The sequence below is a fragment of the Cherax quadricarinatus genome, chromosome 1, assembly GCF_038502225.1.
Source record: "Cherax quadricarinatus isolate ZL_2023a chromosome 1, ASM3850222v1, whole genome shotgun sequence".
Lineage (NCBI taxonomy): Eukaryota > Metazoa > Arthropoda > Malacostraca > Decapoda > Parastacidae > Cherax > Cherax quadricarinatus.
The window spans coordinates 3,883,566-3,901,861 of record NC_091292.1 but is presented as its reverse complement, the minus strand read 5'-3'; the positions used below and the strand labels follow the sequence as shown (position 1 = coordinate 3,901,861).

The 18,296-nt window shown below is 38.0% G+C and overlaps 1 protein-coding gene across 12 annotated transcripts in view; it reads right to left on the bottom strand.

Moving 5' to 3' along the window:
- Positions 1–18,296, bottom strand: part of LOC128690850 (mucin-3B-like) — a 245,985-nt gene that overhangs the window by 39,946 nt on the left and 187,743 nt on the right. For 7 of the 12 annotated variants that reach the window (XM_070085103.1, XM_070085141.1, XM_070085201.1 and 4 more), the window contains exons 19-24: positions 11,575–11,725; positions 11,185–11,339; positions 10,559–10,759; positions 3,008–3,120; positions 2,751–2,892; positions 460–590 (exon numbers count right to left, since the gene is read on the bottom strand). In XM_070085103.1, coding sequence (XP_069941204.1) covers positions 460–590; positions 2,751–2,892; positions 3,008–3,120; positions 10,559–10,759; positions 11,185–11,339; positions 11,575–11,725 — 893 coding nt within the window. Of the gene's footprint in view, positions 1–459; positions 591–2,750; positions 2,893–3,007; positions 3,121–10,558; positions 10,760–11,184; positions 11,340–11,574; positions 11,726–18,296 lie in introns of those variants that run through there. The other 5 variants (XR_011392078.1, XM_070085642.1, XR_011392071.1 and 2 more) reach the window with 4 other exon arrangements.

Genomic DNA, 18,296 nt, shown 5'->3' with positions numbered 1-18,296 from the left:
ATTGCAGAGGCGCTCAGATACGACAGTTTAGATGTCCCTCCAAACTGCCAATATCCCAAACCCCTCCTTAAGTAGCAAGTAAAAAAGGTAATTACATAGTAATTCACCTAAACATCATATTACATATAGCAAATATAGGAATTTGTATGTATGCATGGGCTTTAGAAGATCAAAGTAACTAATGAAGCAGATGTCGCAATAGGAGAGTGGGTACAGAAGAAAACAAGAAATGGTTGGTGGGAAAGATGAAGTAAAAAACAAAATGCTTCACCCTAGAACAAATGGAAATTAGCAATGTGATAATATACAGTATATAAAAGGCAAGAAAGAGGACTTTCTTAAACTTTAGGCTAGTCTTGCTGATATGGATTTAAAAAATGGGAATAAATGCCAGCAAAACAAAAGATTGACTAAAATAAAAAGAAAGAACTACATACAAACATAGGTCATATGTAATACCTTGACTCTGGCTCCATGGTAAGGGCAATCCACTCTGGTGCCTTCATAGCACTTCTCTGATGAATGCTGGGAGATATGGACACCATATTTGAGCCTCGAGCCAAGCGAAGCATCATTGACTCTACCCGAAACTGCAAAGAAAGTATTTAATGAGAATCAGTTGTTGTAAGTACATTTTTTCTTTACTTTCACAACAGATCTGATTTTTTTTTTTTCAACAAGTCGGTCATCTCCCACCGAGGCAGGGTGACCCAAAAAGAAAGAAAATCCCCAAAAAGAAAATACTGTACTTTCATCATCATTCAACACTTTCACTTCACTCATACATAATCACTGTCTTTGCAGAGGTGCCCAGATAAAACAGTTTAGAAGCATATATAAAGATATATAACATACCCCTCCAAACTGCCAATATCCCAAACCCCTCCTTTAAAGTGTAGGCATTGTACTTCCCATTTCCAGTACTCAAGTCCGGCTATATAAAAATAACAGGTTTCCCTGAATCCCTTCACTAAATATTACCCTGCTCACACTCCAACAGCTCGTCATGTCCCAAAAACCACTCGTCTCCATTCACTCCTATCTAACACGTTCACGCACAATTTTGTACAAGATATTCTTTTCAAATATCATCATTACTTTTATGAAAATTACAGCACTGTTCAAGAGGTAAACATACTTTATGTGGACTATAACCTGACAGTAATAAACATTTCCTTTTGACACACTTGATGCAATCTTACATGACTTACTGTATGTTTTAGAAGATTCTGAAGAGAAGTTGCAAAGGTTAGCAGACAAATTACAAGGGTAACTTGTAAATTAAGCACTAAACCCATAAGGGTCACACAGCACTGCAAGGAAATTAAATGCATTGAGGTGTCTGTGGAAAGTTTATCTATGGAAGAAAAAAGAGAGGGGAGAGAACACAGTGGTACCAATGCTTTTACATGGGTGTAAAAAATGGAGTTTAAACACTACAGCAAGGAAGAGGCTGGATTATTAATAGTATTTCTTTTTTAACACACTGGCCACCTTCCATCAAGGCACGGTGACCCAAAAAAGAAGAATCACTTTCAAAAAGTTTTTCTCTTTACACTATTTATACAGGAGTCACCAGCCCCTTGCTCCCAGCATTTTAGTTGCCTCTTATAACACACATGGCTTACAGAGGAAGGATTTATCTCCACTTTCCCATTGAGAATTATTATTATATTATTATTATTATTGCATTCACAGGGAAGCATTAAACCAGTAGGGTCACAGAGTGCCTTGGGAAATGGAAGGCAATCAAGTCCACCCCAATGAACAGAAAGAGGCTGGAGGCAGTGGAGATGTCATAGTAGGGAGCAATGTGTGATTTGATTATGAATAGAATTCAAAGCATAGAAAATGAAAGATGGGGTAGGGTTATGTTATGAAAGATATTCAGAAGGCAGAAAATGAGCTATAAAGGGGGTTTAGGCATTTGAGAAGATGGAACAGAATAGACCGGCCAATGTTCATAAATCCAGGATGGAGGGTATAGGTTGGAGGGGTATGGGACATCCTAAGAGGGTTGGAGGGTGAGATAGGTTTTGAGTGGTAGGGGCTTGAGCATCCAGCAGGCTTGTTAATGTGTTCAATTGGGGCAAGTGGAGACTAAGTGATTTTTGAAATCTGACACACTGGAGTGTGAGCAAGGTAACATTTCTGAATGAAGGAATTCAGGAAAACTGGTTAGCTATATTTGAAACCTAGAAGCAGGAATTACAGTAGCCGCACTCTGAAAGATGGACGGGGATATTACTGTTTGGAAGGTCATTTGAATTTTGATGTTTATGTACTTTTGGCAAAGACAGCTACTGAATGAAGGATGGCTTTTGTTTTTGGGAAGGTCACCTTATCTTGGAGGGTGACCATTACCGACTTTCAAATTTCATTTCAATTAGTAACATCAATCTAATTATCTCTTTATTTTTATCATGAAACCCTCAAAAAATAATTTAACCATTTAAACTTATTCATGTGAAACACACGCATGTACCAAATGCATAGACTACCATTCCTCTATATGTAATATCTTTCAAACACTGATAACTATTTGGCAATCTTCATGGGGAAGTGGAACAAAATTCTTCCTCCATATGCCATGTGTCGTAAGAAGCAACTAAAATGCCAGGAGCAAGGGGGTAGTAACCCCTTCTCCTGTATACATTGCTAAATTTAAAAAGAGAAACTTTTTTCTTTCTGGGTCACCCTGCCTCGGTGGGATACAGCCAGTTTGTTGGAAAAAAAAAAAAAAGGCAAACCTGAGTTCCACGTGCCAGAACATCATAGAACTGAATGCCAAAAAGCCTGGCTAGCTCAGCAGTTCGATGAATTAGGTCAAGCCGTTGTACTAAGTCAACTGTAAGGCGACACCGATTTAAATAATGTTCCAAAGTTCGCCACCTAGAAAGATAAATTTAAGTAATGTAAATACAATATGTATATGTACAAATACACATTTCTATTTATGAATAATATTAAGGGTGCATCATCAATAATGAAATAAAAAAAAAGTTACCTGGTTATATTGTGCATCCACCAATCCCTGAGTTTATCATGGGAGAAAGAAGGTACTCTGATGTGCAAAACATGGTATGCAACATTATCCAGGCTGTAGCTCTGGAGTGCCACCTAGAAATAAACAAATTTGTCCCTCATACAAAGTAATTCAGTGCTTATAAGACTAATGTAGTAAATGAAAGGTATCTGTAATAGATCAGTTAAAGGTAAAGTCACTAAGTGAAAACTTAATTATGTACTAAGTGGAATATATGAACTGTAAAAAGCTACCATCATACAGTGGACCCTCGGTTATCGGCCATTCCTGTTATCGGCCAACTCGGTGATCAGCCGGTTTTTCGGTTCACGGTGATTGACCATTATTTCAGCGATCGGCCATTTTGGACGCGTCCGTCCGCCGGCTGGGGCCATTTGTGCATCAGTTTGGCTGTGTCTTTCAGTGCATGAGGAAGCTTCTACTCAAACATCCAAACATTTTGTTTGTTTTCCATTGTTTTTTGTACGTTTTTTGCAGTGCCACTGCAAAATAAGTAACCATGGCTCCAAAGAAAAACCCTAGTAAAAATCCTGTGGTAAAGAAAGTGAGAAACGCCATGAAATTTAAGCGTGAAGTGTAGCAAGCATGCAGAGAATGAAGCAGGCATGCAGGAAGTGTAGCAGGGCTGCAGGGAGTGTAACAGGCATGCAGGGAGTGTAACAGGCATGCAGGGAGTGTAGCAGGCATGCAGGGAGTGTAGCAGACATGCAGGAAATGTAACAGGCATGCAGGGAGTGTAGCAGGCATGCAGGGAGTGTAGCAGGCATGCAGGGAATGTAGCAGATATGCAGTAAGTGTAGCAGGCATGCAGGAAGTGTAACAGGTATACAAGGAGTGTAACAGGCATGCAGGAAATGTAGCAGGCATGCAGGAAGTGTAGCAGGGATTCCAGAAGCCAGCATTAGTCTTCAATAAAGGTATGTAATACTGATTTAATTGTTAAAAAAAAACTATTTTTTTGGTGAATATTTTTGTCTGGAACGGATTAAATTTTTTCTTTTTTTCAACAAATCGGCCGTCTCCCACCGAAGCAGGGTGACCCAAAAAAGAAAGAATATCCCCAAAAAGAAAATACATTCATCATCATTCAACACTTTCACCACACTCACACATTATCACTGTTTTTGCAGAGGTGCTCAGAATACAACAGTTTAGAAGCTTATACAGTGGACCCCCGCTTAATGATCACCTCCCAATGCGACCAATTATGTAAGTGTATTTATGTAACTGCGTTTGTACGTGTATGTTTGGGGGTCTGAAATGGACTAATCTACTTCACAATATTCCTTATGGGAACAAATTCGGTCAGTACTGGCACCTGAACATACTTCTGGAATGAAAAAATATCGTTAACCGGGGGTCCACTGTACGTATAAAGATACACAACATATCCCTCCAAACTGCCAATATCCCAAACCCCTCCTTTAAAGCGCAGGCATTGTACTTCCCATTTCCAGGACTCAAGTCCGACTATATGAAAATAACCGATTTCCCTGAATCCCTTCACTAAATATTACCCTGCTCACACTCCAACAGATCGTCAGGTCCCAAGTATCATTCGTCTCCATTCACTCCTATCTGACACGCTCACGCACGCTTGCTGGAAGTCCAAGCCCCTCGCCCACAAAACCTCCTTTACCCCCTCTTTCCAACCCTTACGAGGACGACTCCTACCCCTCCTTCCTTCCCCTATAGATTTATATGCTTTCCATGTCATTCTACTTTGATCCATTCTCTCTAAATGACCAAACCACCTCAACAACCCCTCTTCTGCCCTCTGACTAATGCTTTTATTAACTCCACACCTTCTCCTAATTTCCACACTCCGAATTTTCTGCATAATATTTACACCACACATTGCCCTTAGACAGGACATCTCCACTGCCTCCAACCGTCTCCTCGCTGCTGCATTTACCACCCAAGCTTCACATCCATATAAGAGTGTTGGTACTACTATACTTTCATACATTCTCTTCTTTGCCTCCATAGATAACGTTTTTTGTTTCCACATATACCTCAACGCACCGCTCACCTTTTTTCCCTCATCAATTCTATGATTAACCTCATCCTTCATAAATCCATCCGCCGACACGTCAACTCCCAAGTATCTGAAAACATTCACTTCTTCCATACTCCTCCTCCCCAATTTGATATCCAATTTTTCTTTATCTAAATCATTTGATACCCTCATCACCTTACTCTTTTCTATGTTCACTTTCAACTTTCTACCTTTACACACACTCTCAAACTCATCCACTAACCTTTGCAATTTTTCTTTAGAATCTCCGATAAGCACAGTATCATCAGAAAAAAGTAACTGTGTCAATTCCCATTTTGTATTTAATTCCCCATAATTTAATCCCACCCCTCTCCTGAACACCCTAGCATTTACTTCTTTTACAACCCCATCTATAAATATATTAAACAACCATGGTGACATTACACATCCCTGTCTAAGACCTACTTTTACCGGGAAGTATTTTCCCTCTCTTCTACACACCCTAACCTGAGCCTCACTATCCTCATAAAAACTCTTAACAGCATTTAGTAACTTACCACCTATTCCATATACTTGCAACATCTGCCACATTGCTCCTCTATCCACTCTATCATATGCCTTTTCTAAATCCATAAATGCAATAAAAACTTCCCTACCTTTATCTAAATACTGTTCACATATATGCTTCAATGTAAACACTTGATCTACACATCCCCTACCCACTCTGAAGCCTCCTTGCTCATCCGCAATCCTACATTCTGTCTTACCTCTAATTCTTTCAATTATAACACTACCGTATACTTTTCCTGGTATACTCAGTAAACTTACTCCTCCATAATTTTTACAATCTCTTTTGTCCCCTTTCCCTTTATATAAAGGGACTATACATGCTCTCTGCCAATCCCTAGGTACCTTCCCCTCTTTCATACATTTATTAAACAAAAGTACGTACCAACCACTCCAACACTATATCCCCCCCTGCTTTTAACATTTCTGTCATGATCCCATCAGTTCCAGCTGCTTTACCCCTTTTCATTCTACGTAATGCCTCACGTACCTCCACCACACTTACATTCTGCTCTTCTTCACTCCTAAAAGATGGTATACCTCCCTGGCCAGTGCATGAAATTACCGCCTCCCTTTCTTCCTCAACATTTAAAAGTTCCTCAAAATATTCTCGCCATCTAACTAATACCTCCCTTTCCCCATCTACTAATTCCCCTACTCTGTTTTTAACTGACAAATCCATACTTTCCCTAGGCTTTCTTAACTTGCTTAACTCACCCCAAAATTTTTTCTTATTTTCATTAAAATTTCTTGATAGTGCCTCTCCCACTCTATCATCTGCTCTCCTTTTGCACTCTCTCACCACTCTCTTCACCTTTCTTTTACTCTCCATATACTCTGCTCTTCTTATAACACTTCTGCTTTGTAAAAACCTCTCATAAGCTACCTTTTTCTCTTTTATCACACCCTTTACTTCATCATTCCACCAGTCACTCCTCTTTCCTCCTGCCCCCACCCTCCTATAACCACAAACTTCTGCCCCACATTCTAATATTGTATTTTTAAAACTATTCCAACCCTCTTCAACCCCCCCCCCCCACTACTCATCTTTGCACTATCCCACCTTTCTGCCAATAGTCGCTTATATCTCACCCGAACTTCCTCCTCCCTTAGTTTATACACTTTCACCTCCCTCTTACTTGTTGTTGCCACCTTCCTCTTTTCCCATCTACCTCTTACTCTAACTGTAGCTACAACTCAATAATGATCCGATATATCAGTTGCCCCTCTATAAACAAGTACATCCTGGAGCCTACCCATCAACCTTTTATCCACCAATACATAATCTAACAAACTACTTTCATTACGTGCTACATCATACCTTGTATATTTGTTTATCCTCTTTTTCATAAAATATGTATTACTTATTACCAAATTACCAAATTTGGATTAATTGTATTTACATTAATTGTTATGGGGAAATATTTTGGTTTTCGGCCATTTCGGCTTTAGGCCGAGCTTCTGGAACAGATTACAGCCGATAACCGAGGGTCCACTGTACATTATCTAAAAACCACATACTGCGTATAGTATGCATGTGTAATTAACAATTTTTGATATTTATAACTAAAGAGGAGCCATACTCAAAGTGTCCTGCATCAATATTTTAAACTATTTTAACAAAATCAAATTTCCAGTGGTTGTAACACTTACAACTGCCTCTCATTCCACATAGCCAAATTTGTAGCCCAAAATTTACATTAACAGGTCATCAGAAATCCTCCTTCAGTGCTCCCATCTCATAACTCTTGCTACGCAGTGACCTAAATGACACAGCCACGCATCTGATTATGCTTGCATAATTTTGCTTGTTGTGCATCCCTATGTACTGACTGAAAACTCTTCACAAGTCAAGCATCTCAATGAAGTTCTTCTCTACAAATGCGTCTTTTTCACCACTTGCTGTCTTTGTGCCATTTGTCTCCATCTTGTGTTCCTGTTACAGACATTCTACTGATTCTACTAGCTAAGAAATCAGCAGACTATTAACTATTTAAGAATATTAAACAAACATTTTGAATAGTTGCCATTCTCTCTTCTCTGATAATGTTTTGTACTGTGCACCAACCTCCTGCCTATTCACCTATAATTTGTGCAAAAGTGCCAGAACCTCTAAGGTCCAGTTCCAAAGATCAAGGATAGGACCATCACAATACTGCAATTGTCAGGAGTGCCAGGATAGATCCAAACAATGATCTGCTGTCCCTATCCCCAGATGCAAAAGAAAAGTTTTTGAAAAGGAAAATCTCATTCCTATTTACAGGTACCACTCCAAAGAAATAGAAAATGGGGAGAGTGGAAGATTTACAGTGGAACCTCAGTTTTTGTATGCCCTAATTTGTATATAAAACTATAGTTATTCTCTATAAAATGCATTTTTTTTTAATATTTTTGGGTGTCGGCAATGGATTAATTGAATTTACATTATTTATGGGAAATATTGCTCCAGTTTTCATACGATTCGGTTATCGTCAGGCTTTTTCGAAAGGAAGAATCACAAAAACCGAGGTTCCACTGTATTTGACTCCTCAAGAAAGGAAACCCCTCACCCACCCAAGAACAAGACCACACAAACACAAGTATTAAGATGACCCAGGGACAGGCAAAAAATGGAGAAAAGTGGGTTAAAGGAAGAAAAATGAAAAATCACAGAGGATGATGCACAGGAAAAATGACCATGAAGAAATGAGACATTATCTGACAAATTAAAAGTAATTATTTTTTTTTAACACATCAGCCATTTCTCACTGAGGCAGGGTGACCCAAAAAGAAAGAAAAAAACAAAAAGAAAGAAAATTTTTTATCATCATTCAACACTTTCACCATCATATATGCATAATCACTGTCTTTGCAGATGTGCTCAGATATGACAGTTGAGATGTCACTCCAAATAGCCAATATCCCAACCACCCTCCTTTAGCCCCTTGACTTTCGCAACCCCAAATCCTGAGGTGTCTCCTGGTGTCGCAAAATTTCAAAAAAAAAAAAATTATTTTTTCTTATAAAATGATAAGAGAATCTTTTCCCAATTGTAATGACACCAAAAGAACGAAATTTGATGGAAAACTGACAGAATTACTCTCTCTCGCGAAGTTAGCGACCTCGACGACATTTACGAATCGGCGATTTTGCCCACTTTGAGCCCTATTTTCGGCTAATTCCATTGTTCCAGTCGACCAAACTCATAGCTATTTCTTTAGAACTCTATTTTTTCTATCGACTGAGTACAAGAAACTGCCAATTTACTGATTTCAACTACCTAATAACGTGGTCAGAAATTTGCAATTTGGCCAACTTCACAAAAATTAAAAAATATGGCAATTTCAAAATAGGGTCCAGAATGAGCAATGAAGATATTCCTGGCTCTAAAATAACATTTTCTTTGTTCATCAGTCATGTCTCCAGGCCCCTCTGATATTACTCTTGCTTTCTATTTTGAATTTTTATTCAAACAAAAATTAGAAGATGTCTTGTTATGTAGACTGCTGCAATATTGTAATAATTGTATAAATAACATCAACCCATTCATGACTGCATATTAGAATGGCTAGTTGGACATTTATTGGAAAATGACATCATTTGTTTACTTTTGAACATCAGCAAAAATAAAACATTTCCCCTAATTTCACCTCCATTTCAAGGTTCTTTTCATAGTAAAACCAATCAAAATCACCTCTATTTCTATAATATGTTTTCCATTCTATCAAATGAGACCAAGAAAACAAGAATACAACCATAAATACTATACGAAAATAGACAACAAAGTCGGCAATTTAATTAAAAAAAAACGGTCGGAGTTTTTTTTTTCTCATTATGCACTGCGTGCTGCAGGATTTTTTTTATATGGTGCACACTGACCACACAGACCCATTCTCGCACATGTGGGCCTACCAGATTTCTCCTGCTTGATTTGAAGCCCCTAGAATTATTGAGTATATATACGTCCGAAACACTGGCTCGTAAGATGTATATATACGACTGAAACAGTCAAAGGGTTAATGTGCAGGCTTTGTACTTCCCACTTCCAGGACTCAAGTCCAGCTAACTGGTTTCCCTGAATCCCTTCACAAAATATTACCCTGCTCACACTCCAACAGCTCGTCAGGTTCCAAAAAACCATTTGTCTCCATTCACTATCTAACACACTCATGCATGCTTGCTGGAAGTCCAAGCCCCTTGCCCACAAAACCTCCTTTACCCCCTCCCTCCAACCTCTCCTAGGACGACCCCTACCCTACCTTCCTTCCCTACAAATTTATACGCTCTCCAAGTCATTCTACTTTGTTCCATTCTCTCTAAACGACCAAACCACCTCAACACCCCTCTCTCCAGCTCTCTGGCTAATACTTTTAGCAACTCCACACCTCCTAATTTCCACACTGAATTCTCTGCATAATCTTAACACCACACATTGCCCTTAGACACGATATCTCCACTGCCTCCAGTCTCTTTGCTGCAGCATTTACAACTCATTCTTCACACCTATATAAGAGTGTTGGTACCACTATACTCTCCTACATCCCTTTCTTTACTTCCATGGATAATGTTTTTTTTGTCTCCACAGATACCTCAGAGCACCACTCACCTTTTTTTCATCATCAATTCTATGGTTAACCTCATCCTTCATAAACCCATCTGCTGACAAGTCAACTCCCAAATATCTGAACACATTCACTTCTTCCATACTCCAAGGCACACCATCTCACCAGCCCCTCTTCTAGTCTTGAATTATATCTTTCATAACACTACACTGTCTTTAATTTTTTTTAATTTCTTTTTCGTTGACACAACATGATGTTCTCAGACACTACATTTCTAAATTCTTCCTTGCTACAATAAGTAAAGATCATTCATCACACTCACACAATGGTAGAAATACAGGTTACTTAGGTTTAAACACATGTCCAAATTAAAAGTGATATAGCCTAAGATGACTGAATATTTACCTCAGCTCTCATCAACCTCCACACATTTAAGACAATCCTGCCTGTCATGTGTATCTGAGATGTATGATCAGCACCATATTCGTCTTGCTCTTCGTCATGATGACTAGCGGTGCCCTCTGGAGTTCTAGATAGACGCGATACTATCTCCATGCCTAGAGCTGCTCCACGCTCTAACAAGTAACCCCAAGATGACATCTGAACCTAGAATAATTCAATTCACAAATATAATGCCTTTCTGTTTTCAGAAAGTTCAGCTAAGAATACATAATATTTTTAAAAGTTTGTCCAATATCTCTTAATAAATTTCTGTATATGGTACATTTCACTAAAGTTAATCTAAAACAGCAATATTTTTAAAAAGAAATGTATAATGAAAGAAAAGCTTTACAACTGAATATTTTTTTATAATGACTAGTAAGAAACAAGCCAAAAAAAAAAAATTGTTTTATTACAGTCTATTTAGGGGCCAAATAAATATTTCTCAAATTATTAAGTAATGAAAATTTTTTGGGAGTTAAAAAACACTATACCACTGGCCACAATTTGCTTTACTCACTGTATACTATATATAACGTACTGTACATGACTACTGTTTATAATTGTAATAATTATTAAAATGAAATTACCTCATATCCAACAAGTATATCAGGATCCCATGTAATAACCAACTTTAAAACTTCCTCTAGAAGGGTCATTTCATCATCAACGTGAAGTACTAAGAGGTCAGTTATACCAGCAGGAGTCACAACGTTGCACCCATCACTGCTCACCACAATTGCACCTTGTAAAAGAAAACAGAAGTACAGAACTGACTTAAGAAATCGTAATGACACGATTGCAAATAAACCATACCCCCGGCCGGGATTGAACCCGCTGGAGTTTTGAGACTCTATGACCGCGGGTTCAATCCCGGCCGGGGGTATGGTGTACAGAACTGAATTTGTGATTTTGTAATACAAAGTCAAATTAGAACAAATGCATTCAAATGTAACTCCTGGAGCAGAATATGCATGTACCTTTATGGCTACGAGGAGTAGAGTGAGTATCAGGAACATCTTGAATAATGGTGAAGATGACAGCCAAGATGGGATCCAGCAATGGGTCAGGCAACAGCTGAGGCCGTGTCTTAACATGACACTCCATACACATCACAGTTAGGAACTCGTACTGTAAAAATAATCAATTTTACTAAACATGTGCACAGTTACATTTCTCTTAAAATTCTAGTGAATATAAACTTGAACCAAGTTAACTTGTACCTTGAAGCAAGTTTGATGAAGTAAGAAGAATGAATATAAGGGCCTGCTAGGACTACTTACTTATTAAATTGTCTACTGTAAATGATGAAAATTTCATAGTTGTATCAATGCACTGAGTTAATTTAGATATAAACTGTCATGGTTGTAAATGGTGTGGTGATAATGGCAAACTGTGGAAAAAGACACTTATGTATAGTTCAGGACATTTATTGAAGGAAATATTTTGCCATGAGAGGCTTCATCAGTATACTGATGGCAAAAGACAAGCATCCTTTTCCTCACACACTCATTCTCATCAAGTGATAATTCTAGAATTTTATTTTTTCATATTTTTTTTAGGTGGTGGTAGTCTAGCTTAATACACTATGTGCATTTTGAAATGCCTAGTCCCTAATATCATGTTGCCCAGATAGTTACTGCATGCATAACAGTAATTAGTGAAGGGAATGAGTTTTACAATTTACAAAGGAATAGAAAAAAAACCATACCACGGGCGGGATTTGAACCCGCGATTAGAGAGTCTCAAAACTCCAGACCATCGCGCTAGCCACTGGACCAGCTAGCCACAATAAGATTCGTCCAACTAGGTATATTTCTACACCATAGGAAGGTTAGCATAGGCACCCCTGTGACCACAAATGCAAGTTTTTACAGATGAATTTCCAGCTAGCGTGGCCGTGACGAACTCTAGCTCAAGTCCCCTCAAAGCCGTTAATATGACTCACGAAATCGTAATGCAAATTTTTACAGACGAATCTCATTTGTGGTCACAGTGGTGCCTATGCTAGCCTTCCTATGGTGTAGAAATATACCTAGTTGGACGAATCTTATTGTAGCTAGCTGGTCCACTGGCTAACGCGACGGTCTGGAGTTTTAAGACTCTCTGATCACGAGTTCTATCCCCGCCCGTGGTATGGTTTGTTTGCAATCGTGTCATTACGATTTCGTAAGTCATGTTAATGGCTTTGAGGGGACTTGAGCTAGAGTTTGTCACGGCCATGCTAGCTGGAGATTCGCCTGTAAAAACTTGCATTTGTGGTCACAGTGGTGCTTATGCTAACCTTCCTATGGTGTAGAAATATACCTAGTTGGACGAAACTTATTGTGGGTAGCTGGTCCAGTGGCTAAGGCGACGGTCTGGAGTTTTGAGACTCTTTGATCGTGGGTTCTATCCCTGCTCGTGGTATGGTTTGTTTGCAATCGTGCCATTGCGATTTCGTGAGTCAAGTTACAAAGGAATAGAATTGTGATTATTCAGAAATTTTCTCAAAAATAGGTACAGGTCGGCCATCATTAATCTGGCATCCTCGGGACCTGTAGGATGCCGGATTAAGGAGTACGTAGTTAAGTTAGAATACACTTAACACAAAGGTGATATTTATGCATTGGCGATTTCACCCAATTTATGCACTATTTTTGGCCCATTCCATTGTTCCAGTCTACCAAACTCATAGCTATTTTGCTAGTATACCTTCTGTAGTGTTGTTTAAATTCAGCAAGGTTTATACAAGCATTGCATTGAACCTTTGCTTCAGTGCAACTCTTACAAGAACAGATCTTTAAGGACCCCGAAGGAAATAAGTAACTTTGACTTTTTTGGGTTATCCTAGGTTCTCTACACATACGCTGCTATGTATGATAATCTACGTAACTGCATTTGTGTATACCTGAAAAATCTTACTTCTATTCTGTCGACTGAGTACAAGAAACCGCCCATTCACCTATTTCAACTACCAAAAAAAGTGGTCAGAAACATGCAATTTGGCCAATTTCACACAAATTTCAAAAGATGCCAATTTCAAAACAGGGTCCAGAATAAACAATGCAGACATTCCTGGCACTAAAATAACATTTTCTCTGTTAAATAACTAAATAACAAAAAAGGCACAATACCGTGACTGGAACAATACACAAATAACCCGCACATAAAAGAAGCTTACGACGACGTTTCGGTCCGACTTGTGTGACTGGTTAGCGTGACTTTGCCAATGGTCCAAGTCGGACCGAAACGTCGTCGTTAGCTTCTCTCTTTTATGTGCGGGTTATTTGTGTATTTTCTCTGTTCATTAGTCACGTCTCCAGGCCCCTCTTATATTATTCTTGCTTTCCATTTTGAATTTTTATTCACACAAAAAATAAAATATTTACTGTTATGCTGACTACTGCATTATTGTAATAATTGTATAAATAATGTCAACTCATTTATGACTGCATATTAGACTGCCCAGTTGGACATTATTGGATGGTGACGTCATCTGTTTACTCTTGAACATCAGCAAAGAATTGAACATTTCCTGTACTTTGAGCTCAATTTCAAGGTACAGTGAACCCTCGGTTATCGGCCGTAATCTGCTCCAGAAGCTCGGCCTAAAACCGAAGTGGCCGATAACCAAAATAATTATTCCCATAAGAATTAATGCAAATACAATTAATCCATTCCAGGTAAAAATATTCACACACAAAAAAAATTAACAATTAAATCAGTATTACATACCTTTACTGAAGACTAAGGCAGCCTCACCATGCCTTACCACACTGTGAATGCCATTACGCTTCTTAAATCTCTCAAAACAACCTTTACTGGCCTTAAATTCACTAACAGCACCACTTGTTCCAGGAGTTTTTTTTTCACAAGATCCTCATGCAACTGCCTTGCCTTCTCACTAATAATCGACTCCACAACACTGTCTCCCACTAAATGTTTTTCCTTAATCCACAATGACAATAACTTTTCCATACCTTCCATAACTGGTGACCTTTGTTTCCTAATCACATTTACTCCTTTCGCAACATCAGCTTCCTTGATTTGTTTTCTTTGCCAGGATGGAAGTGACGGTAGATTTATTTTTCTCATACATCCTGGCAAGTTCCAGTACCCTCACACCACTCTCATATTTTTCAATAACTTCTCGCTTAAATTCCATGGTGTTTCTCACTTTCTTTGCCACAGGAACTTTACTAGGAACTTTTTTGGAGCCATGGTTACTTATTTTGCAGTTGCACTGACAAAAAAACACCGAAAACAATGAAAAACAAGCGAAATGTTTGGATGAATGAGCAGAAGCTTCCTCATGCACTGAGAGACAGCTAAACTGACGCGCAAGCTGGCCCAGCCGGCGGAGGAATGCGTTCAATACAGCCGATAAGCGAAATAATGGCCAATAACCGGTAGCCAAAAAACCAACCTATAACGGAGTTGGCCAATAACAGGAACAGCCGATAACAGGGGGTCCACTGTACTTTTCATCATGAAACCCACCAAAATCATATCTATTTCTGTAATATATCTTCCATTCTATCAAATGAGACCAAATAAATGAGAATACAACCATAAAAAACATACGAAAATATACTAAGGGGCGGCTAATGGCTGAAAAGTGAACTCCATTATTTATCATCCGATTTCTTTCATTTTTGGTGTATGTTAAGAACCATCTTTCCATCATACATTGCCCAGGTTTCAATAAGATAGTCCAACAAACAACAAATACAGTTACATAGGTTTTTATACATAGCAGCCTATGTGTAGAGAACCTAGGATAACCCAAAAAAGTCAGACAAAGTGACTTATTTCCAGTGGGGTTCTTTTATGTTGTCTGTGAAATTCATTACATTCCTGTCATTATTAATGCAGCTATGTTAAGATATAAATGAGTAACTTCCAAGATAATCAACAAAAATGAGTGTATATCATAGTTATCCCTGTACTACACTACATTTTCTTTTAATATAAGCCCCCCAAGACAGGGACAGGAGGATGGTACTTTTATCCCATATCCTCTAGTATTATCATTACTATTATTCATTCTGGGGTATTTACAATGCTTTTTATATTTATATTGTTTATTATGTCATATTAGATCAATTGTGATAGGTAAATAAGCCATAGTGTCGATATTAGCATAATAATAAAGCATATTCCCCCACATCATGAGACTCGGGAGCTCACAGGAACCGACAGTAGTTTCAAAGCCACTTTATCTTTTATGGACAATGTACGGTGTAGGTGCTTTACACAACAAGAAGCATTTCTTTCATTCGTTCGAACCATGGCTAGGGCTAAAAGTAAGCAGGTTATAACAATAAATGGAGAAAAAGAAATTGAAATGACTTATGCAGCAAGTGGCACCACCAAACAGTAGCAGCAGGTTGGTGTGGCAACCCCGGAAATTTGAAATTATGCTAGCCGAAATTAATGTCGGATTACCGATGGAACCAGATACATAACTGATTGCCAGATTAGTGATGGCCGACCTGTACTAACATTACAAGTTGCTGCCACTCTCAAAAATAGGTACTAACATTACAAGTTACTGCCACTCTCAAAAATAGGTACTAACATTACAAGTTACTGCTACTCTCAAAAATAGGTACTAACATTACAAGTTACTGCCACTCTCAAAAACAGGCACTAACATTACAAGTTACTGCCACTCTCAAAAATAGGTACTAACATTACAAGTTACTGCCACTAATACCAAATTTTAGCAAAAGGAAGACTTTGCTGCTATCGATACCAATCACGGCTAATGGAACTAAGGTATCAACAATAAATCAAGTAAAGAAAGCATCAGCATATAATGCCAGTAGCATTGGAGGCATTATCATAAGTGGTAACTGTACTGTAAAAGTTCATGTATCACAGTCTGAGCAACATCCCAATTTGTTCAAAATCAAAAGCTTAATTCACACTAGACATTTAACTATCAGCATTGACAGCAACTAATCTCATGAAATTTAAACCATATCCAAAATACATTTCAAGAAGTAAATGTGTTCAGAGAATAAAAAGGCACATAACCATGACTGGAGAGTACACAAATAACCTGGGCATAGGAGAATGAAACTTGTGAAGGCGTTTCAGTCCACTTGGACCATTAACTAGTTGGACTGAAATGACACCCTAAGTTTCGTTCTCCTGTGTGAGAGTTATTTGTGTGTTGTGTTCAGATATTTGGGAGCAGAAGTCTCAGTGGAATGTTCTATAAGAGATATGGTGAACCACAGAACTGACAAAGGAAATAAGGTGGGTGGTGCAATGAGGCATCTGTGGAGACAACAAATGTTATTCATAGAGGCAAAAAAGAAAAAGTACCACAATATAATGGTACTAACACTGTTGTATGGGTGTGAAACATGGATTCTGAATGTTGCAGTGTAAGGAGGTTGGACACAGTGATGTTATGCTTAAAAGCATTTTTTTTTTTTTAACACACCCGCTATCTCCCACCAAGGTAGGATGACCCAAAAAAACAACACTCCAGATCACTCACTTCACCACCATCTTGCCAGAAGTGCGCCTATACTACAAATCAGATGCCCCTCCAAACTGCAATATCGCTACCCCTCCTTCAGAGTGCCGGAAATGTACTTCTCACCTTCAAGACTGAAGTCAGGATAACTAATTTCCCATGCATCCCTTTATAAATGAGAGCAATGTGTGGTGTGAATATTATGCAAAAAATTAGGAATTTGGAGATTAGGAGGTGGTGTTCAGTTACCAAGAGAATTATTAAAGCTTTCAGAGTCATGGCCCCTGCTTTCAAACTTGCTCTCAGGGTTGGGGGGGGGGCAGTTTTTCTTAAGAAATGGTACAGAATCCTTTTCTGAAGGTAATAAAACAAGAAATACAAAATTTGATGGAAAACTGATGAAATTAAACTTTCACAAATTTTACTGTCGATAATATTTATGTATCGGTGATTTCATCCTCTGAGTCCAATTTTAGGCCATTCTTCCAGCTCGATAGTATGTCTTACATTCTATCAAATGAGTACAGGAAACTGCCCAATCAACTATTTAGGCTACACACACTTACTCACTTACGTACTCCCACATCATAACTAAAACAATCACATTGAACCTTTTATCCATTGTTGACAGGAATATAATTGAATCATTGTTTTCAAAAAAAGTATTTTCGAATATAAATATATCTTTGCTTTATACAAATTTTGATTCATTTATAATTAACCCGTAAACGGTCCAAACGTATATATATGTTTTTTCAACATTTGAAAGTATGTAAAAAAGTAAATCTTTTTTTTTTTTTACATTTGAAAATGTGTAAAAAAAACTTTGATCTACTTTTTTTTTGTTATATTTGAAAATATGTATAAAAAAAACGTAGATCTACTTTTGGAGCACTACACATGTGAACGTAGATCTGCTTGGACCGTTTACGGGTTAATATTCTACTGTACAACTATGAAATAATTACTATCCTACTGTACAACTATGATATACTCCTTAGTATTAAGTAGACTGTAAGCCAATAATGTTAAGTTGGCCCATAATGCCCAGGCATAATAGAGGCTCTCTTTGTATTGCAACCCACTATTGTAAATACAAAATCTCAATGTACTGTTTGCAAAGACATAAAATAAATAAATAAAATAAATAAATAAATAAATAAATAAATACCCAATAGTGATCAGAAATTAGTAATTTGGCCAATTTCACAAAATTCAAGAAATGCC